This window comes from Bicyclus anynana, chromosome 7 (assembly GCF_947172395.1).
Source record: "Bicyclus anynana chromosome 7, ilBicAnyn1.1, whole genome shotgun sequence".
Taxonomy (NCBI): Eukaryota; Metazoa; Arthropoda; class Insecta; order Lepidoptera; family Nymphalidae; genus Bicyclus; species Bicyclus anynana.
This window is the reverse complement of record NC_069089.1, coordinates 10,508,837-10,531,286: the sequence shown is the minus strand read 5'-3', so window position 1 is coordinate 10,531,286 and position 22,450 is coordinate 10,508,837. Positions and strand designations below refer to the sequence as shown.

At 36.1% G+C, this 22,450-nt stretch overlaps 3 protein-coding genes across 5 annotated transcripts in view; 1 reads left to right on the top strand and 2 right to left on the bottom strand.

The window, feature by feature from the left end:
- Nucleotides 1-782, top strand: part of LOC112048556 (proteasome-associated protein ECM29 homolog) — a 28,906-nt gene extending 28,124 nt beyond the window's left edge. Inside the window, exon 37 of the mRNA XM_052882395.1 lies at nucleotides 573-782. Within this exon, the coding sequence (XP_052738355.1) occupies nucleotides 573-700 (128 nt within the window). The 3' untranslated portion in view covers nucleotides 701-782. The remainder of the gene's footprint in view (nucleotides 1-572) is intronic.
- A 516-nt stretch (nucleotides 783-1,298) lies between these two features.
- Nucleotides 1,299-4,606, bottom strand: LOC128198277 (uncharacterized). The gene is made up of 3 exons (XM_052882655.1): nucleotides 4,516-4,606; nucleotides 3,016-4,097; nucleotides 1,299-1,379 (listed from the first exon to the last, which is right to left on the bottom strand). The coding sequence occupies exons 1-3, from the start codon at nucleotides 4,604-4,606 to the stop codon at nucleotides 1,299-1,301; spliced, it is 1,254 nt and encodes a 417-aa protein (XP_052738615.1).
- Nucleotides 4,607-5,507: 901 nt separating this feature from the next.
- On the bottom strand, nucleotides 5,508-22,003 carry LOC112048579 (LMBR1 domain-containing protein 2 homolog). 3 transcript variants are annotated; one of them, XM_024086164.2, is made up of 10 exons: nucleotides 21,354-22,003; nucleotides 20,699-20,889; nucleotides 19,850-20,228; nucleotides 17,088-17,258; nucleotides 16,323-16,500; nucleotides 14,580-14,761; nucleotides 13,368-13,607; nucleotides 12,706-12,907; nucleotides 11,987-12,088; nucleotides 5,508-10,401 (listed from the first exon to the last, which is right to left on the bottom strand). In XM_024086164.2, exons 1-10 carry the CDS (start codon nucleotides 21,525-21,527, stop codon nucleotides 10,196-10,198), a joined length of 2,025 nt encoding a protein of 674 aa, XP_023941932.2. In that variant the 5' UTR covers nucleotides 21,528-22,003; the 3' UTR covers nucleotides 5,508-10,195. The 3 variants fall into 3 exon arrangements, with proteins under 3 accessions (XP_023941932.2, XP_023941933.2, XP_023941934.2); XM_024086165.2 differs by having other exon boundaries at nucleotides 5,508-10,368; XM_024086166.2 differs by lacking the exon at nucleotides 21,354-22,003 and adding an exon at nucleotides 20,974-21,199.
- Nucleotides 22,004-22,450: the final 447 nt, after the last annotated feature.

Here is a 22,450-nt window from a genome sequence, read left to right as displayed (position 1 = left end):
GGCTCTTAATCCGGCATAATCGGAACTGAGGGTTTCCAGAGGTGTTAATTTATTTTATTTATTGGGTCTGCCAGTGAATAGTGACTTTTACATAGTTTTACATATACGAAAAAATCAACTTATTAACTAACATTCACAGCGTATTCAAAATCGTATTAAACGTTAACATGCGACCAGTGAAGTGAAATATAGACAAAATTTCGTCCAATGGCGTCGAAGTTGTCCCAGTCCCATCTCTTTCGTACCAACGCAGTGACAGAGATAGCGGTATATCTGGTTGCGCCACCATTGGTTGAATTTTGACTTTTCTCTTCTTTATATTATGTCGTTGATCGCGTGTTATAGACTGATGAAGGCTGCGACTTTGTTTACGTATTTATAATATTTACTAATATTGCGAGAACTCTTTGGTTTTCCAAGATAATGCATTTTAAAGAGTAACAAACATACACACTTACATACGAACTTTCGCCTTTATAATATGAGTGAAATGTGATGACCTTGTCCTGCTACGTGTGTATGTGTTGTTATCAACATTTATTTGGTTTTAATCTGCCTTGTATTTTTTTCAGAACTCCAAAAAACTGAAGAAATAAATAAATTACGTAATATATACCAAACATACGCTCAAGACTTGTCGAAAGAATCCTCGCATGAGTTGAGGTCAAAAGTAGAGAATTTAAAAGTATACTTCAAATAGTGGATACCAGTGTTACCTTTTCTATTTATGTAAAAAACTGACATGAAATGTAATACAAAATAATATATGTGTTTCCACACAAGGATTTTGTTTTATTTCTCTTAATATATTTCTATACTATTATAATATTATAATATTATAATAATATAATATTATAATAGACCCAGCAAAAGTTGTTTTGCCTTATATAAATTTTGGGGTAGACCCTTAAAAGGTTATGAAAAATAAATGTTGGCCGATTCTCAGACCTACCCGAATTTCGACAAGAAGTCAGATATTATAATACGTGTTGAAGAAAAGTTAGAATTAGTGCACACTTTTAAATTTTTTTCTTATAATAAAAATTCAGGACTTTCCATACATTTTTACCAGCAACTTTGTAACTACAAAGAGTAGACACAAGACCTGTTTCAAGCAATGATAATTTTACACTATAGATCGGTTACGTCCCTACCAAATCACCAATGATCCAATGATGTTAATTCAAACAAGGAAATTTCCTTGTTTGAATTAACATCATTGGTTTCCAGACCATCCGAAGTTCTTCTAGGTGGGTACTTGTGTCGACGATTTTAAGGGTGTATTCGGAACAACCGCCTTATCGCACTTGAGCGTCGTCCGCCATTGTTAATTGTGCGCCGCGACTCAAGTTCGACTCCCGTCTTATTCGAGGCAGTCGCTGAATGTTCGTGTGGAAATAATTTCGGTTGCCTTGATTATATCCACACCACCACAAATGCATAAATATAAAGGTAACGATACCCCACACCCTTCCCATACCACACCATGGAATAGACAATAAAAAAATCATATTCACTTTGAATGTACTAAAGGAACCCCAAAACAATTTGTTGTTCTTCTATTTACCATCATATAGACTTAATTTAAATACATACCCATACCAAATTACAGCTTTCTAGTTTTAACAGACTCTGAGATATATTACTGACAATTTGTCTTTTTAATTAACAGCGAAATTAGTATGCAATTTTCGATTAACGACCAATAACGACCAATAACGAGACCAATAACGTTTTTTAAGTTGGTCGGCTAACTTTTACGTATGTTACTTGGCGTATACGAAATTGAGATTCTATGTAACAAATGTCATCCGGTGCCTATTGACAACACTTCGTGGATATCATACAGTAGATTGTAAATGAAAACCAAATTAGTGAATATGCCAGCTGGTTAGCTTATAGATACTTCAGTTCGAGTAAGTAAGCAAAAAAAAGACAAAAAATATTATCACATGAATTTATTTAACATTACATTAAGTGTTACAATAATATGGAATGGAATAAATTAGTAATTGTTATTAGAAACCTCAAATTGACGTCACATTAAAAAAGTGTTAAGAATATCACAGAACATGATCTAACGAAACCATTTAAAACACGTGCGTAACTTGACAATAAAACGTAACAAAAATGTACCTGGATTCCCTCACAAACTTTACAAATATCTACTAAAAAGAAACAATACCTATACAAAGTTAAAGGTCTAAGCATTGACCTCTTATAATAAAAAAAACGCACAATCATGTAGACAATTTCACGATAAAACGACGAGATTTTTATTGTCGATATTTCGACCCAGTTGCATGGATCGTGGTCACGACGGGACTGAAGTTGCGAGATGAGAAGTGAAGTCAGCTGTTAGGGGCAAAATCGATCTACCCTCTTTCTTGTTCTTTTTCTTTTTTCAACGACCTCGCGTTTTTGGCTGTTTAGGCAAACCACACTCACGACATCGCTTTTGTTATTATGCGTGTCGCGGCGCCCTCTTGGTTTGCACAATTCTACCACCGGGTTCCACTCGCTGGCTAGTTTGAAGCCATCTTCCCGATTGAAATTTTTGTATTTCCGAATTTCAATGGCTTCTCGAACTACTCGGGGTATATAGTGGCGGTCCGTGGAAATAATGTGTGGATTATGGATCTCAATCCAATGTTTAGTTCCCGGTTGTAGAATGTGATCAGCTATCGCAGACTTTTGCGGGTCGTTGTTTTTTATCGCTCGTATATGTTCTGTTACACGGGTTGCTATGGGCCTCTTCGTTTGTCCAATATAAGAGCTACCACAGCTGCAGTCGATTTTATACACACCCGGACACTGGTATGGCAAACGATCCTTTGGAGAACGCATCATGTGGGCGATCTTTTGTAAAGGAGTAAACACAGTCTTTATGTTGTATTTTTTCCTTAGGAACGATCCAATTTTATCAGTTACCCCTTTAACAAAAGGTAAGTAGGCCATTCTTCTTTCGACTTCCAAAGGTCGTTCTCTCCGTTGATGTGAACTATTTTTTAATACAAGGGGCTTATGACCATTTCGACGTAACACCTTGCTTATATGTTCCAGCTCAGCCTGGATGTGAACGTCATCACACAGGTCCTGAGCGCGATTGAAGAGGGTGGTAGCGACTGACGCAAGGTGTCGTGGATGGTGATGCGAAGAGCCATGTAAATATCTGTCCGTGTGTGTCTGCTTCCGGTAAACAGTGTGACTAAAACTACCATCTAGTCGGACCTTGACTAGGACATCCAAGAATGGAAGCGACCGATCTTTTTCCATTTCGTATGTGAAGGTCATTTTCCGGTGAATACCATTCAAAAGTGCCAGATATTGTTGCACCTCTTTTTCACCGCCCTGCATGACAGCAAAAACGTCATCCACGTACCTTTTCCAAAACCTAACTTGTATGGGTATAGATGAGGTGGCGAGCTCTTCAAAATACTCCATCCATAAGTTGGCAACTACTGGGGCAACTGGGCTACCCATTGCCACCCCATCAATCTGAAGGTAGTATTCACCTTTATAAAGGAAAAAGCTAGATTCCAAACAATGCCCTGTTAAGGTGACATACTCCTCCGGGATGTTGTTTTCTTGTAACTTTATTTTAAGTACCTCCATAAAGTCGTGAATTGGTACGTTGGTAAATAGGGATTCGACATCAAAGCTTATCATGCACTCATGCCCTTCAATGTTAGTGTCTTGTAATAAACGTACAAAATGGCGGGAGTCTTTGACGTAAGATGACGTGTGGCCCACTAGTGGTTGTAGAACACTTGAGACATGCTTCGCCAATTCATAAGTAGGTGAATCTATTTGACTCACTATAGGGCGAAGAGGAACATCACACTTATGAATTTTTGGCAGGCCGTATAGTTTAGGTGGTTGTATATTTCGAGGTCTCAAAAGGTTATTACTTACATCATCTCCGATAACATTACGATAATCCCTGATCAGCTTGGTAGTTTTTCTAGTCACTCGCGCAGTTGGGTTATAATTTACCTTCTTATAAGTTGTGGTGTCCTTTAATAAGTCGTCTATCTTTTTCTCATAGTCTGAGACGTTCAATAAGACAGTTGCATTCCCCTTGTCTGCTTTTAAAACTAAAACATCATTATCATGACGTAATGTCAAAAAGTAAACTATACACCTAAACTATACGGCCTGCCAAAAATTCATAAGTGTGATGTTCCTCTTCGCCCTATAGTGAGTCAAATAGATTCACCTACTTATGAATTGGCGAAGCATGTCTCAAGTGTTCTACAACCACTAGTGGGCCACACGTCATCTTACGTCAAAGACTCCCGCCATTTTGTACGTTTATTACAAGACACTAACATTGAAGGGCATGAGTGCATGATAAGCTTTGATGTCGAATCCCTATTTACCAACGTACCAATTCACGACTTTATGGAGGTACTTAAAATAAAGTTACAAGAAAACAACATCCCGGAGGAGTATGTCACCTTAACAGGGCATTGTTTGGAATCTAGCTTTTTCCTTTATAAAGGTGAATACTACCTTCAGATTGATGGGGTGGCAATGGGTAGCCCAGTTGCCCCAGTAGTTGCCAACTTATGGATGGAGTATTTTGAAGAGCTCGCCACCTCATCTATACCCATACAAGTTAGGTTTTGGAAAAGGTACGTGGATGACGTTTTTGCTGTCATGCAGGGCGGTGAAAAAGAGGTGCAACAATATCTGGCACTTTTGAATGGTATTCACCGGAAAATGACCTTCACATACGAAATGGAAAAAGATCGGTCGCTTCCATTCTTGGATGTCCTAGTCAAGGTCCGACTAGATGGTAGTTTTAGTCACACTGTTTACCGGAAGCAGACACACACGGACAGATATTTACATGGCTCTTCGCATCACCATCCACGACACCTTGCGTCAGTCGCTACCACCCTCTTCAATCGCGCTCAGGACCTGTGTGATGACGTTCACATCCAGGCTGAGCTGGAACATATAAGCAAGGTGTTACGTCGAAATGGTCATAAGCCCCTTGTATTAAAAAATAGTTCACATCAACGGAGAGAACGACCTTTGGAAGTCGAAAGAAGAATGGCCTACTTACCTTTTGTTAAAGGGGTAACTGATAAAATTGGTTCGTTCCTAAGGAAAAAATACAACATAAAGACTGTGTTTACTCCTTTACAAAAGATCGCCCACATGATGCGTTCTCCAAAGGATCGTTTGCCATACCAGTGTCCGGGTGTGTATAAAATCGACTGCAGCTGTGGTAGCTCTTATATTGGACAAACGAAGAGGCCCATAGCAACCCGTGTAACAGAACATATACGAGCGATAAAAAACAACGACCCGCAAAAGTCTGCGATAGCTGATCACATTCTACAACCGGGAACTAAACATTGGATTGAGATCCATAATCCACACATTATTTCCACGGACCGCCACTATATACCCCGAGTAGTTCGAGAAGCCATTGAAATTCGGAAATACAAAAATTTCAATCGGGAAGATGGCTTCAAACTAGCCAGCGAGTGGAACCCGGTGGTAGAATTGTGCAAACCAAGAGGGCGCCGCGACACGCATAATAACAAAAGCGATGTCGTGAGTGTGGTTTGCCTAAACAGCCAAAAACGCGAGGTCGTTGAAAAAAGAAAAAGAACAAGAAAGAGGGTAGATCGATTTTGCCCCTAACAGCTGACTTCACTTCTCATCTCGCAACTTCAGTCCCGTCGTGACCACGATCCATGCAACTGGGTCGAAATATCGACAATAAAAATCTCGTCGTTTTATCGTGGTATGTACCCGTTTAAATAACATTCATAATGAACAACCACGAAATAAGTTTAAAATCATTAGACAATTTCATTTAAAAACTGGCCAATTTTGCTTTTATAGTTAGAATTATTGGTACTTAAAGAAAATTATATATTCAATAAAATTCCGATTACAGAGCAAATTCAATCTTACGGATTGACTTTAAGGTTGAATCTGCAAATGCGACTATGTGAATTGAGTGCCAAGAAGTTGTGTTTAGCACTCATTGAGTAGGGACGTTTTTAGGTCGCTGATTGTGCATCCACTTTTTAATAGGAGATCGATGGATCTAAGTCTAGCAGGGCTATTCTGTCACGATGTGTAGTATAGCTCGCAAGTGCAAGTTTCGAATTCACCTCTGTTTTTCCCATTCTATAGTATCGTGTTAGACAGAGAGAGAGAAAGAGGTAAATTCGAAACTCGCACTAGCGAGTTATAAAAACATCGTTACAAAATAGCCTAGCAGCGACTAACGGGGGTACATTATATATACACATTACACATAGATATCACACTGTGCATCTAACACAAGTACTTTATTTATGTCATATACCTAAAACTCATTTAAATCATATTTACTTGTAGTTTAGGAAGCAAAATACGTGACGTCATACAGAAAATGACATTAAAATTACGAATATTTTAGATGTCAGCCAGACCCTGACTGATTGGTCTATAGTAGGTACTCGATGATATGTACCTATCGCATACCTAATAAAGACCCTAGTAGAGTATTCAATAAATAATATTTAATTATTTTTACCTGGCATCTCAACACATACATACACTTTGCTTTTGTAGTGTCAGAGTGACAAATGCGACACTTCATTCATTTATAAAATAGATTATATTAATATGTATGTAGGTAAAATGAAGATAAACAAAAATTCCAACTAAAATATATTTAAATGCACCACGTATTTTTATTTTACAAATGTCAAATACTAAATAACACATAAGCAAAGAATTTACTAAAAATATTAATTCTGCTGATAATGTGACGCTTACTAGATTTCATGTAATTAAATAAACTGTACATTAATCAACACTATTAACATAATCACAATAATTAACTAGGTAACAAAAACAAATGGACGAAGGTGCTAAACATAATTAATACTTTGTACAAATAAAATCACTTGAGTCTTTTACACACATAAAATATATTAAATCTTATCCTAACTATAATTATGCAAGTGTTAAGTGACTATGATTTATTTAATATACACATCATACTATATCGTGAAGTTATACACAACTAATTTATTCTACTATAGTTCTAGTTAGACTTCTAGGCAATTTAATTACAATTTCATTACATAGGTACTCAAAATTATTAAGGCCGCACATAATTACACGCTTTATTTTGTATCTAAAATGTTATGAGCTGTTCTAAAATTTTATGTAAATTATCTCTACAATGTCTAAAACACAACTGCGATATACAGGGTGTTCGGGAGTATTTCCCATAACTTCAAGGTGTTAACACGTCCGTTTATAGGAGCCGAACTGCTTAACAAATTTTTTTTTAACTAAAAAAACCTTTTAATTTTTTCATACAAAGTAATTCAAATAATGTAACACACGCCTTTATCTATTCTTGCATTTTAAAACACGTAATCGTAGTGGTAAGACTGTCGATATTGACGAGACATTGCTACATGCACTCCGCACTTCATTAGTAAGCTACTTCATGATATTTATCAATGAATAAGTTTTACTAGGTCATAATAAAAGGATGGAATGGATGGATGGAAATCCTACTAATATTATAAACGCGAAAGTTTGTATGAATGTTAGGATGTTTGTTACTCTAACGCCGCTACTACTGAAGCGATTTGGCTGAAATTTGGAATGGAAATAGATTTGACTCTGGATTAACACATCTACAGCTACTTTTTATCCCGAAAAAATCCATGGTTTCCCGAGATTTGCGAAAACTTATCATTTTGATGGTATGAATGTTTGTTACTCTTTCACGCCTTGACTACTAAACCGAATAAGCTGAAATTTGGTATTCAGATATATTATAGCATGTATTAACATATAGGCTACTTTTTATCCCGGAAAAATGGTCCCGGAAAAAAAGAATTTTTGAAAAACTAAATTCCACGCGGACGAAGTCGCAGGCGTCCGCTAGTAGGAACATAATTTAAGATTTATTTACAAAAGAAATATTTCTCATAAGTATCACTCCAAAACTATTTATTTTAGAACACATGTTTCATAGACATTTTTAATTAATTTTCCTTAGAGAATATAATCCTAGAGTTATGGGAAATACTCCCGAGCACCCTGTATATTAAAATATAGTAGGTAGATATCAAAGTATAATACACTATTAAATGTGGTTGAGGGTATTTATTTACACTATTCTTGCGTTAATGTAATGTACTAATGAATAAGTATGTAGGGAATATGCCTATCAACCGAATTAAGGTCAAACATTATTCTTTATTTTCCATATTGGTCTAAGATCTGGCATTTGAAATATACCCTCTTTATTCTTTTAATTATTTTGCAAATTCGGGATAATTCTTAATAAATAGCTACAATGTGTCATCGTGAATATTTTCTTTCTCGAAATGATATAACAGATGAGGGTATAGGGTCTCGTACTATATTGATTGATATTTTTTTATTGCCAGGTATTATACAGCTTGGCAAATTCGTGGGGTCGGGTAGCGATTCAGGGGTTCATAAGATCCAGAGATACAAACTCACAAACTTTACCTCTGTATAATACATTATGTATAGATTATAATAGTTCGAGCTCCTTTAACTATCACATAATGTGATATCAAATTGATATATGAAATCGCAAACGATGTACAACACTAAAGATAAAGCATGTGTTTTCTTTTTTATTCTTTATTATTTTCTGTGAGGAAAAGGCGATATGATTTCTTTCATACTTGCAAATGTCAATGCAAGCCTATTACTTTTTTAATATTATCCAATAGGATTGCTCTTTACTAAACTATCTAGCAACACATTTTATAAGCTACAAGTAACTATGGTAACACTTAAAGTGACTTTTGATTTAAATAGTGTTTCTATACTGGGGCCATACTCGATGCGTACTTTTTACCAACAAACAAATTACAAATGAAGCATATCATTTCATAACTTATTTATTTTAAATATGTATTGTATTTTTATAAAATGTCATTCAAAATATATTAACTATAATCTAATTGCTTTAAGCTTATTACTTATTATAGAACAATTTAATTTATTAATTATAGAACAATTTAATATTAATTATTATTAGGTATGAAATGTCTAGCGATTTATACCCTCATTTTTAATTTTTTTGTTGGTAAACAGTGCACATCGAATATGACTTAAGTATAGTTAATAAATTAAAACTTAAAGTAAAGAATTGTTCTAGATATCAGTATTGAATTCTGCACATGAGACAGACTGTATAATTATATTATCGTTAATACATTTATAATTTTTTATAAAATTTCACTGTGTTCCCAATAAAAGTCATTCTTTTAATTTTTTATAATAATTTAGCGAAATCAGTATACCCTCACAAAAATGGGACCTTAAGGCTGCCAGTCCATCGAAGCGGAGCGAGGCAGCGGAGCCGAGAAACGGAGAAATTTATCCAATAGGATTGCACAAAATATCCGCTCCTCTCAAGTTAAAAAATCATATAAAACCGGTAAGCGGAGCGGGGAAATGGAGCGGGGATAAATAAATTAAATTTGACATTTATTTATTTAACATAGTCTGCAACTCCGATCCGCTCCCTCGCTCCGCTCCGGTGGACAGACAGTACGCAACTCCGCTCCGCATTAGTCTGTTTCTCCGCTACACTCCCTTGCTCCGCTCTAGCTCTAGCAGCCTAAGGGTTCATTTACACGAGCGGCACTCTACCGACGACCGCAGTCCACTGCAGTCAGCGACGTTTCGATAGCAGCTGCCGCTAAGTAACCCTAACGCTCACAGCAATAAATTATCCGTCTGTAGGTAAATTGATTAGAAACGTTGATTAAAGTCCGGACGCTCAGAGATTGCGTTCCTGACAAACATATTCAATTACAATTGCCTCGTTATTTTGTCTTTCTCTCTCATGTTACCCCGTCCGGACTTTACTCACAAAACAGTCCATACAATATTACTATTAGATAAAATGATAATATTTCTAAGCAACTTACAGATCAATTACTGACAGATAATGAAATTGAAAACTGGAGACAATAACAAGTCATCAGCTTTCCTAAGTAAGTAGCAAAAATTGGCTGCCAATGACTGCAACAGTGAAATTGGAAAACAATGTTCTTTACAGTTCGTTTCACTCTTGAAAGTTTGCCGCGATTCACTATAATAGTACGTATTATGAACGTCATACGGGCGGCTGTCACCGTACCCATGCTATTTAAAACACAAATGAGTCTTATACGTCATCGAACAGTCCTCTAGGCGGCATGGTCATTTTCTCCCGTCGCCTACCGTCGAACTCGGTGCGGACGGTCGGCAGGGTGCTCTCCCCGAAGCGCTGGTCGAGCTCGTCCTCTATGCTGAGCTCGGGCTGCTTGTAGCTGGGCTCGTTGGGCGTGACGTAGTAGTCTGAGTCGACGTCGTTGAGGAGCCCGGTGCGGGCTGGAACGTGACCGACATACACAGTAACTGAGAATGGTGTCGTTTTGTGCGGAATGGATGCTGTGATTGTTAGATTGATTACCATGTGATCACCACGTGATTGGAAAAAAAGAAAATGAGTTTATTCATTTTAGTGTCACAAACAGTACATCCTATTTTATTAGTTAACATTAAATAACAAAGTGAGCAACACATAACAGTTAAAATTTAGGTAACTAGCTGATGCCGCGCGGTTTCACTCGCGTAATTGCCGTTCCCGTAGGAATACGGGGATAATTTATATGGGCTATCTAACACTGAAAGAATTTTTCAAATCGGACCTGTAGTTCCTGAGTTCAACCAAATACACTAACTCTTCAGCTTTATAATATTAGTATAGATAATAGTACTATCAAGGCATAGCAAAAACTTCATGATATTAGAACAGTTTTAGATATAATAGAAAGAAATAGTATGATTAGGTGTTTAAAATTACGTTAAAGCCAAGTTTTTATGTATAGATATTGGTTAGGTACATAGATTTTTCCTATATTAAGATGATTCTTATTTTTTTCAATGTGAAAACATTATTATATGGAAGTAAATTGTTAATGAGTTTGTACATTTCATTGAACGTGAATAAAGATTTTCACACATTTAATCACGCAACGTGAATAAAGAGTTAAATGTCAGGACTGAAATCTTAAAAGCTTATAAATATATAAGAGTATTTATAATTAATGGTAGTTTAAAACAACTACAAAACGTAAATATATCTACCCCTGTAGCCAAGTGGTACGTCGATTCTCTTTCTACGATCGCTAAAGCTTCGAAAACTAGAAAAATGTATGGGAATGACATTTGCTATCGACAGGTCACGCGATCAAGATCTGTCATTCCCATACATTTTTCTAGTTTTCGAAGCGTTTGCGATTGTAGAAAGAGAATCGACGTACCACTTGGCTACAGGAGCTAAATAGACACATAAGCGCATGAGTCAAAGCTGTATTTTCCGTAGATAAAAGATGATGCACCTCTATATATAGAGGCGACAGAAAAATGTCTTTTTCGTTGCAATGCGACGAAAAGAGAGAGATATTTCAAGTGCACCGGTATTGGTCGACAATATTTTTTTCTCTTCACATGCTAGGCCAAGGTGGCCAACTACTTCAGGTGGAGTATCAGCATTATCAACCCATATTCGTCGGCACACTGCTGAGCTCGAGTGTCCTCTAAGAATGAGAGGGCTTAGGCCAATAGTCCACCACGCTGGCCCAATGCGGACTGACAGACATCAGACGCGCAGAGAATTAAAAAAAATATCTGGTATGCAGGTTTCCTCACGATCTTTTCCTTCACCGTTTGAGACACGTGATATTTAATTTCTTAAAATGCAACTGATAAGTTGGAAGTGCATGCCCCCAACCGAATTCGAACCCACAGCCTCCGGAATCGGAGGCAGAACTCAAGTCCACTGGGCTATCACAGCTCTCAAATTAAAATACCAACTTCTATTTTCATTTTCCAAAGACTATATTCAAACAGACAACATTTATGTTAAGAGATTTGCTTAAAGTGAGGCACATAGTCAAGCAAGTCGTATTACCTCCGTCTCGATTGTCTCTGTCCGCTCTGTAGTTCGCGAATCGCTCGCTGTAGTCGCGGCGCCGCGCCAACGACTCCTCGGCGCGTTGTCTTTTACGCTTTTCTGTGTGTGTGAAATAAACACGCATTTGAAGTAAGTAGTCAAAAGCATGTTTATAGGTCTCATCATCTGTCATATCAGCCAGTGGACATCCACTGCAGGACATAGGCCTTTTATCGGGACTTCAAGACATCACGATCCTGAGCCGAGTCGCAAAGCTGAAATGACAATGGGCGAGCCGATGGAATGAATTCTCAAGGTATTGGAATAGCGACCTAACACTAAAAAGCGCATTGTTGGTCGACCCACCTCCAGGTGAACTGACGACATCAAGCGAGTCGCAGGGATTCGCTGGATGTAATCGGCTCAAGATGGTCTATTTATATAATAAAAAGATAATATACTTTTCTTAACGCAAACACGGACGAAGTTTTGAAGACGCGAGCTGCCATCTACAGGCATAGTTAAACAGTGGCGTTTTTAAAGAACTTTGAAACAATCCCTTGTTGTGCACTTCAAGAAAGAAGTTTTTGGAAAAAAGTTTTATTCCAGTTGTGTGGTCTAAAAAACACACACGTTTAAGCACATTATGAAACAAAAAGGATTTGGAGTCCAGCAGCATGGGAAGTAGATGTTGAATCCCTCCACGATTGTACCCAGTACGTGCATTATATACGAACCTCGCTTCATAATCTCCCTGCCCTCGTCCACTAAGTCGGTGGTGAGCTCGTCGTCGCCCACGAACTGCTGGAAACCGCACAGCGACAGCAGCCGGCTGCCCAGCGAGAGGTACGTGGCCAGGCAGAGTATCACCACCAGCATTGGGAAGTAGATGTTGAATCCCTCCGCGATTATGCCCAGTACATCCATATGACCCATTATCTAAAAAAACAACAATCCAATAAACAACAAATAAGAGTATGTCTGGATTCCTTTAAATTTAAATATAATGAGCTAGAAGTGGATGCGACGATAGTTCAACGAGCGGGGGTAGATAGATATTTAAATTTATAAAATTATTATACTAGGGCCTATGGGCCGTGCGCCCATAAAGATAATTTTGTTTATATTTTATTCTCTCTTGTCACTTATAACAAAAAGAGAGATAGCATAAATATAACTCTCCTTTATTTTTAATGATACTTTTTCACCCTTAAAAGAATCGAATAGCTTGTATTACTTGTAGAAGTGGATAAGACAACAGTTCAGATGCTTTGAAAGTTATGCAAACTCCTGCATCCAAATTGGATCAGAAATTTTCAAGATAAAAGTGAACTTTTAAGATAAACACAGAAGCGTTAATTTGAAGTTAATTAATAAAAAGGGTCCGCTTCAAACTGACCTGTGTGTAAAAGGTCTCCCTGACCCTCTCCTTGATGACGTGCGAGTCCATGTGCACGAGGCTGAGGAAGTTGAGGCACATGGCGGGCGTGAGGCGGCACACCATCATGCCGGAGAAGATGAGGCTGTACTCGTTGGTCTGGTGGTGCGGCGCCAGGTAGTACAGGTTCAGCAGCCGGATCTTGAGCACGGTGGAGTACGCGCAGTAGAACATATACGCGATCACTAGCGTTGATATTGACTGGAATAAGAAACAACTATTGTCATGTTGTTCCTTCACACAGGAAGTAAAACTATAAGAAATTGTAATTGTTATCAATTGTAAATTATAATACTGTATGACTTTTTCATTTCAAAAGAGCAACTGTTGAGTTTCTTGCCGGTATCTTCTCAGCAGAACCTGCCTTCCGAACTGGTGTTGGAATCTTTACAAATAGTCAACTGACGTGTCAAAAGTGCTTGTAAATTGAGCCTACTTGAAATAAATGAATTTTGATTTTTTTTTCATCACGATCATCTCCATTCCCATAAGTGGGATCGCCAAAATATCAATCAATCTCCCCCATTTGTCTCTATTACTCGTCAACTCATCATCCACCTTCTTTTACATACTCCAACCATCACTTCTTTGTCCTTCCACTTTCTTCATTCATCTGTTAATATGACTTTCATCCCTCTGCAATACATATCCAACCTTATACTCCTCAATTTTTTTGTCACTGGCGCCACTTTCAGACTTCCTTTTTTATATTCACTCTTTACTTTCTCGGTACCCCTGCAAGCTAAGTCTGCCCTGCATGCAAGCCTAAATAACGCATCAACGAAATAGCTAGAAAGAGAAAAAAACATTGTTGACCAATAGGAGCGAAGTTGAAATATCGCTCGCTCTTTCGTCCCAACGCAACGAAAGTGTCAGCGATATTTACAATCGAAAATATCGCTTACTGTCAGTAATGCCGAGTAATTTTCATCAGTCTATTTTTACGTTCAGGCCCCTGAACGTAAACGTATAGGAAAGGGGATATGGAACATAGGCCCAGCACACATTTTTCGTTTTTACTCTAAAAGATATGCTAGCAATTGACTCGCGTTATATTGGGGCATAAAGTCAAGATCAAATAATATCCATCTTATTTCATAATATAAATTTCAAGAAAAATAAAAGTTGTTCTCGGTAGCTAATTATTATTAATTAACAAATACTTATACTTACAACAATCGCAGCATAGTTGTACGTATCCTTTGAAGCGTTGATGATGTTGGCAAATATGGACAGTACGGGCTTCTTGCAGAAGAACGTAAGCTCGGACCACACCACTGCCACAGACAGTATGCACGTCACCACAGCCATCGCCTTCAGGAAGTATTGCTTCAGGAAGCACTCCCAGTACCATTCTAAACATAAACAATATAATGTTCATAATGTTAAATAGTGACCCTTGGAAAACACAGTTAAAGATTAACTTGCCATGCCATGAAGTCAAGTGATTTTTCATTTTGATGAAAATACATTAAAATTACGCTTTATACTTGTACAATTGAGACCCTAGGGTTCTAAATCTTTGAAAAGTGCAAACAAACCATGGTTCAAATTCCTTAATTGCCTATCGTACTTACTTTAAGAAGTACTGTAAGAACATAGACGGACAATAAATCTAGTATAAAAAAATCAAAATTCATTTATTTCAATTAGGCTTAGTTTACAAGAACTTTTGAAACGTCAAGTAACGTCATGATTTAATGGTGGTAATTAAAGTCTGAGGGTTCCAAATGCGCCATAGAATCGAATCGCCGCCATTTTGATTTCGAAATCGAGACATAAAAATGTATATGGATCTGATACTATCGGCTCTTTTATCTGCAGTTTTATGCTGAGTGGCGAGACCTTTATTTGGTCAGTGCGTTTTTCTTTTTCTTATATTATAATATAAAAGCTTAGTTTTAAGTTTTTACCGACAAATACAAAATTTTTTTCCTCATTTCTTTATACACAGATTTTTTGTTGGAAATGTCACCGTAAGCGTTTAATTATACCATAAGTAAATCTTAAATGTAAATATTTTTTACCTGGCACCATACACTTTTTATAAAAAGAATATTAGCCAAATATTTTTAATATGACCAATATTCTTATTCCCCTACAATTATTAAGAAAGACTGTAAGATAGTCGAGCGAGCGGGTGTCGAACCCATAGCCTCTCGTATTAAGACCCTTTTATCGAGGAATTATTGATGCTCCTGTGCGTGTATAGTGTCTATGGAGCGTAGTAAAATCTTACTGAAAATGACATCTTGCGTTTATTTATAGACGTAAACAAAACTTTTGAATTAGCAGGTAACAGTAATTTAGTTAAATTACTGTTACCTGCTAAATCAGACGATGACAGTAAAATAAATAAAAAATACCCTGCATGGGACCATTTAAAATACGATTACGCATCAATTTTTCAACGTCATCGATCCTTTTGCACTTATTGTGTAGGACTAATTTTATATACAACTCGTTAGCGGGCATTGGAGTTAAAATAATCAATAATACGTGTTAATCTTATACATATCACATGCACGAGTTAATGATCCGTAGAGCGACTAACTTTAGCTGACACGGTACACCCCTTGTTTAATCAATGGAGTAAAATCTAAACTTCTCAATACGTATTTGCTAACTACAATATCGTTACGAGAATTTAATAGTATCAGCTGGAAATCATTTTAATTTCGTTGCATTTCAAGATTGATATTTAAGTAATTCAAGTAAGTATTGATGATGATGATGATGATGATGGTGAGTATTTACAATCATTAATTTAAAAACTACACCTTACAACAGATGCTCAACACATAGATGCACGACATATCAACATATTTCAATAGTTCACTACAGGCCGGCCAGTCAATTCACTAACTTTGACGCTATTTAACTTTTTAACGCTTGTGTAACAAGATGAAGTCTCACCAACAAGCGGCGGGTACAGTAGTCGCTGCAGCCTCGGGCGCGGCGTGTGGAACGTGTGCTGGAAGCGCTGGTCGGGCGAGCGCGCGTTGGACGCCACGTCTTCCAGGTGGAAGATGCGCTCCAACATCAACCCCCACTGCGTCTCCGTGCGTTGTAACACGTGCAACGCTTTGATTGTCTGCAATTGTTGCACTATTAATCTATTTAATCTGAAATCTATCTTATCTATTTAATCTGATATTCAAATTATTATTTGTTCGTTATCAACCCATATACGGCTCACTGCTGAGCTCGAGTCTCCTCTCAGAATGAGCCAATGTGGATTGGCAGACTTCACACACACAGAGAATTAAGAAATTTTCTGGTGTGGAGGTTTCCTCACGATGTTTTCCTTCACCGTTTGAGACACGTGATAGTTAATTTCTTAAAATGCACACAACTGAAAAGTTGGAGGTGCATGCCCCGGACCGGATTCGAACCCACACCCTCCGGAATCTGAGGCAGAGGTCATATCCACTGGGCTACCACGGCTCTCAATTAATTATTTGTTATTAAATGTGAATAGAAAATTACATCCATTAATCATTGTTTTTTCTCAGTTGAAAATTAAAGTTTAGTTATATATTTATTTAATTCAAATTACACATCATTTTTATTCTGTGACAAATGTGTTGAAAAATACAGAAATTTTAAATTCCAGAAAAAATACAAATGGTAAAGTTACATTAATATTTATTTAGTTTTCATCTTTCAAGTAATACTTACTTTTTTATGTAAATTGACAAGACTTTTGAATGACGGTGCCGTGGGTCGTTCGGGTGGCGCCCGCGAGTTCAGCTTATCTCTCAGCTGTATGGGCAGTTTCTGTACTATAGTCTCTACGTGTCTGTGGAGAGGGTGCCCAGGCCCCACTGCTGCCGTCACTGAGTTCAACGTCTACAACAATTGATTTGTTCAATCAAATTGAAAGGTGATAGTGTTAATATAGAAGAAAAATATTTGTAAAAAAATTGTGTTCAGTAAAAATTTTTCAAAATCAAAATCATTTATTTCAAGTAGGCTCAGTTTACAAGCACTTTTGACACGTCAGTTGACTATTTGTAAAGATTCTACCCCCGGTTCGGAAGATTTACTTTCTGTGTAAAGGTGGAAGCTGATCCAACGGCCTCCAAGCATCTTTATGAATGAATGAATGAATGATATTTTATTCATGAAAATGTAGGTTTAACATGATGGTACATATTATAGAATTGAGCCTTTATACATTTTAGCATAACTGGTGTATGAATTATCTTAAATAATTAAATACATTTGAATGAAGAAAAAAAGAATCTAAATTAATACAATGTCACAATTAGAAAATAATAAGTTAGAAAATGTCCATGTCCATAAAATAATCTTGAATGTCATAATAACTTTTTTTTAAATAATAATTTATAAATTTTACATTTAAATATTGACTTTATCATTTGATTTATCATTAAGGAACTCATCAATGTTGTAGTAACCTCGACTAAGTAAATGTTTTTTAACACATTGCTTAAAGCTCTGCATTGGCAGGTCCATGAACATGTTACTTATGAACTGTAACAATTGCTTTCTTCAAGAGCATTTGTGTCTGTTTCTTCTTTCTGGATGTTCTTTTTTTTTTTTTTTTTTATTCTTTACAAGTTAGCCCTTGACTACAATCTCACCTGATGGTAAGTGATGATGCAGTCTAAGATGGAAGCGGGCTAACTTGGAGGAGGAGGATGAAAATCCACACCCCTTTGGGTTTCTACACGGCATCGTACCGGAACGCTAAATCGCTTGGCGGTACGTCTTAGCCGGTAGGGTGGTAACTAGCCACGGCCGAAGCCTCCCACCAGCCAAATCTTTGTAGAGAATGCTTTACAAAGAAGTGGTAGAGCCATTACTGACTGACAAACTTGGAATTTAGAAGTTCATTACAGAAAAAATAGAATCTTAATTAGGATAAATGAATTTGATCTGACAAAAGTATTTTATTTTTACCCGTCTGTATCAGAAGGAGGGTAATGTTTTTCGAGCGTATATATGTGTGTACACAGATACACACATATGTCCATTACTTTGACACGCCCTACAGCCCAAACGGCTGAACGGATTTTGACATATGAGGTGTCATTGAGTTCGTCAACATTGTGGTAGTGACATAGGCTATGTAAAATTACAAAATAGCGCCTGTTAATAAAGCGACAACATAAAGTATTTAGTTAGAATCCTAAATAGATACAATATCTATTTAGAATATGTATATAAATTCTAATAAAATACTATATTTACTAGATACTTGTTTTTCTCTTTTCAGTTTATTACACTTAGCAATCAGGTTTTTTGTTTTAATAATATTTTTTATATTTACAAGTATAATATGACGAGATTTACCAAAATGGAAAATAAACAAAAAGGCCTTTTCTAATTTTTTATATTCAGCTAAGGCTTCTATAAATCTATAGAATAGGTTTTAGCAGAACCCTAGGTATGGTCCAAGTCCAACACATATTTAGTATTTTCAAGTTAGATTTGCTGAATTAAACTGCATTTAATCTGATTTATAGGAATATGTATTTGGATTCAGTAAAGTATGACTGTATGAGATTATATCATGATAAATCAATATAACAATACATATTAATCTATCTATGATAATGTTATTTTTTCCTTGTACTTACATGGGGTTATTAAACTAGACATGATTGGACTGATAAGATATACACGTTTTAAAAGATAGAAAAGATAATATAAACTGAGAAACATGGTGCTATAAGTGTTACAAGGTTCTTTGTGAATAAGTTGTTCTTAGCAAGTGTAAACTTTGGTTTGTACTGGCTTTAAACATTTAGATTGAGTATGCCTTTTCATTTCTGATATATATTTCCATTCCCCTCCAACTAGTCGGAAAAGGCTGATTTAGGAGTGGGTACAACAATAAACCAACGGGGCGAGGATCAAATCACCACCCCTTGGTGATGAGTCGGATCGCTCTAATCATTGAGTTATTGAGGCTTTGTTCATACGTTGGTCTACCTTTGATGATGTGTCTGTTTGCAAGATTTCTAAATGAGGAGTTTCTTCTTGTATCTTTCAGACATGGTAATATCATTGAGTCACCGTACTATGTTTAGGCAGTCCATCAGGAGGTCAGAATTCCAGAGCCAAATGCCCTACACTTAGGCCATCCATAGGTCCATAATTCCAGTAATCCAATCTATTTGTAATTAGCATCTTGTTGTTAAATGAGAATTTAGAATTACTGCCATCATGATTTTAAAAGTATGGCTGTCTATTGATTTATATGGCTTAAAAAACATTTTAAGCTGTAAAGTGCAGGCAGCATTGTTGAATATGTCCCTAGCATGTATATCTTGCAGCACATTGCTGTATCAACTTAATCAAATCAACTTGGTGGTGGATAATCAACTTAGGTGTAGTATCTACTTGTTTGGACAACTACATGTTGATAACTGTAAGAACTTAAATGTAAATAACTGTAAGATGTCACTTACCTCAATTATTTCATCAACAGTTTCTTCAGCCTCACATTTGTCTGTACTTAGTTTTGCTACTTTAAAGTAACTGTATGTTAAAGTATAATTTTTCTTAGAGTTGTTCCACAGATTTCTTGGTACTTCAACTAGAGCATAACCAAGAAGAAGGATCAATAGGAATAAACCCCATGTGTTGCTAGCTGATGATGCTATGGCTTTTATTTTTGGTCCATCCAAGTATACTCCAGGCTTGAGTGCAATGTATATTAGGAGTATGCCACAAATGAATAAGTAGGAGCCATAGTAAATGGCATTATCAACTAAAGCTGACTTCAGTTTCCCTTTAACAGTAAAGTCACCTGCTTTGCTGTATGATTGCATCATTGGCATTATGAGCCTAAAAAAAAAAAAAGTTAGAGTTACACCAAACCTACCAATGTTTCTGGCATGTGGATCATTATCAACATTTTAAATGAGTACTATTGAAATGAGTAGGTTACACATATACAAGCTTATTTATAATTTTAGTAGCATTAAGGTCCACTTTACTTTAAAGAAAATTGAGCTTAAAATCTTAATCCAAGTTTATAAACATGGTTTATAAGATTTAATAACGATGTTAAATGAATTCATAATTAATAATTTTTATAATATTACAATTTAAAATATCTTTGAACTTAGTATATATCAAAAATGCAATACTGAAGCAATAGCATATAACCTACAACCTTCCTTGATAAATGGACTGTCTAACACTGAAAGAATTTTTTAAATCGAACCAGTCGTTCCTGAGATTATTGCGTTCTACCAAACAAACACTTCAGCTTTACAATATTAGTATAGATTAACAAGAAGTCCTCGCTTTACCATGTCAAACACTGTGACGTCCAGTACACCACTCTCCATAAGTTAGGGAATACAATGTCAGGCACAAAGCTCCATGGTTTCTGACAGTGATTTTCCGGCGGTGCCTCTGTGGTTGTAACATTACTTATATTACTCTGTAGAGATGTTGTCGGTGTTGAGTGTGCACTATCTAGGCATTGGCGGTAGACAGTCTACAAAGAATAAATACTTATTAATGTCAATTGTCATTGTCAGTGTAATAAATGACCCGTATTTCTCATAATAGAGAAAAATACCTCATAAGCTGTACAATACATTATGCAAAGTCCAATTAGTTTGTTAGTGATAATTGTTTATATCTCCTGAAGATGCTGCGATGTTGTAATGAAACGATTGATGAGAGTTTTTAGATGTATCTGATTGGTTTCCACACAGATTTGTCAGGTTTTTCGGAAAATAGCAAAATAAATTTGTTATTCATCATTAAATACAACAATAACTATGTCAATTCAATACCTCATGTGCTGTTCTAGAGTGAAAATTATAATTAGCAAGTGCTAGTAATAATAAATGAAACTGCCGTGAAAAACTAGAATTTTTTAAAATAGCAAAAAAAAAGTAACTCTTTTTAAATAATAAGTGAAATAAATTTTAATGTCTTATTTAAAGTACTTACTGAAGAAATATCCAACGGTAAAATAAACATAATAACAAAAGAGAAATACCATGCTGTAAGAACAGATAAAGTAACCAGTATATGGTTTCTGTAACAATCCCCATAGCGGTATAACAAAGTAGCCGCTAGGACGAACGCTGTAATCATTTCTATTATGAACAATGCGTAAGCCATTTCTGGTATTTATTATGACACTTCACATATGAATACGTATGAATATGTTATTCGTTGCTTTTTGCTGTTTTTTGTTTTTCCTTCCACGCTTGCACTGCTTCGTGTTGTAGCTGCTCAAAACGTATTTGCGTCGCAGATTTCAATGGTAACAGTACAGGTTTCTCAATTTCATACTCGGATGGGCATTCTTCGTAAAACAAAATCCCTGAATCAGGTAAAATAGAATCAAACTCGATGCATTTGTCTACATCGGGTTTCGCCTCAGTCATTTTACATACACACCGCCCGTTGTAGCATCTTTGCCACTCATATATTTTCCAAAGCAAAGGTAAGAACTTCTTTGATTTAAATCATATAAACTTATGCAGGTTGCAGCCCTTATATGAAATACTCCGTAATTAAAAATTCTTAGGTCAATAATTTCAACACATCACACTTCACGTTCACGTCTTCTAAACAAATCAATTGACAAATAATGAGTGACAATGACAATTGACAAATAGCATTGCCAATATCTATTTTTTCTAATTCCCTACAAATCAAAGCGAAATTTTCCAAATTTCTTAAAATTAAAGAAGTTTATTATAACTCACCACTATTTCCCCTTACAAATATATTAAATAATATTATTATATAGTTCAATAGTTAAATTAATATAATGTTATCTATATTAGTGCTTTTTCCTTCAAAAGCATTCTTACAATTTATTGGAATATATTGACAATTTATCAATTTTTTGAGAATTTGTTAAAGGATGGGATAGTTACAGAATTTAAAACAACTTCCGGTATGGAACCAATCCCCATAATTATTCCAAAACTGATTAGAATTCTCCGCAATTTGGGGAATTGTCCACTACTGGCAGCGCTGATGACAAATAACCAAATGACAAATAAATCACAGATAAAAATAATTAGTTATTT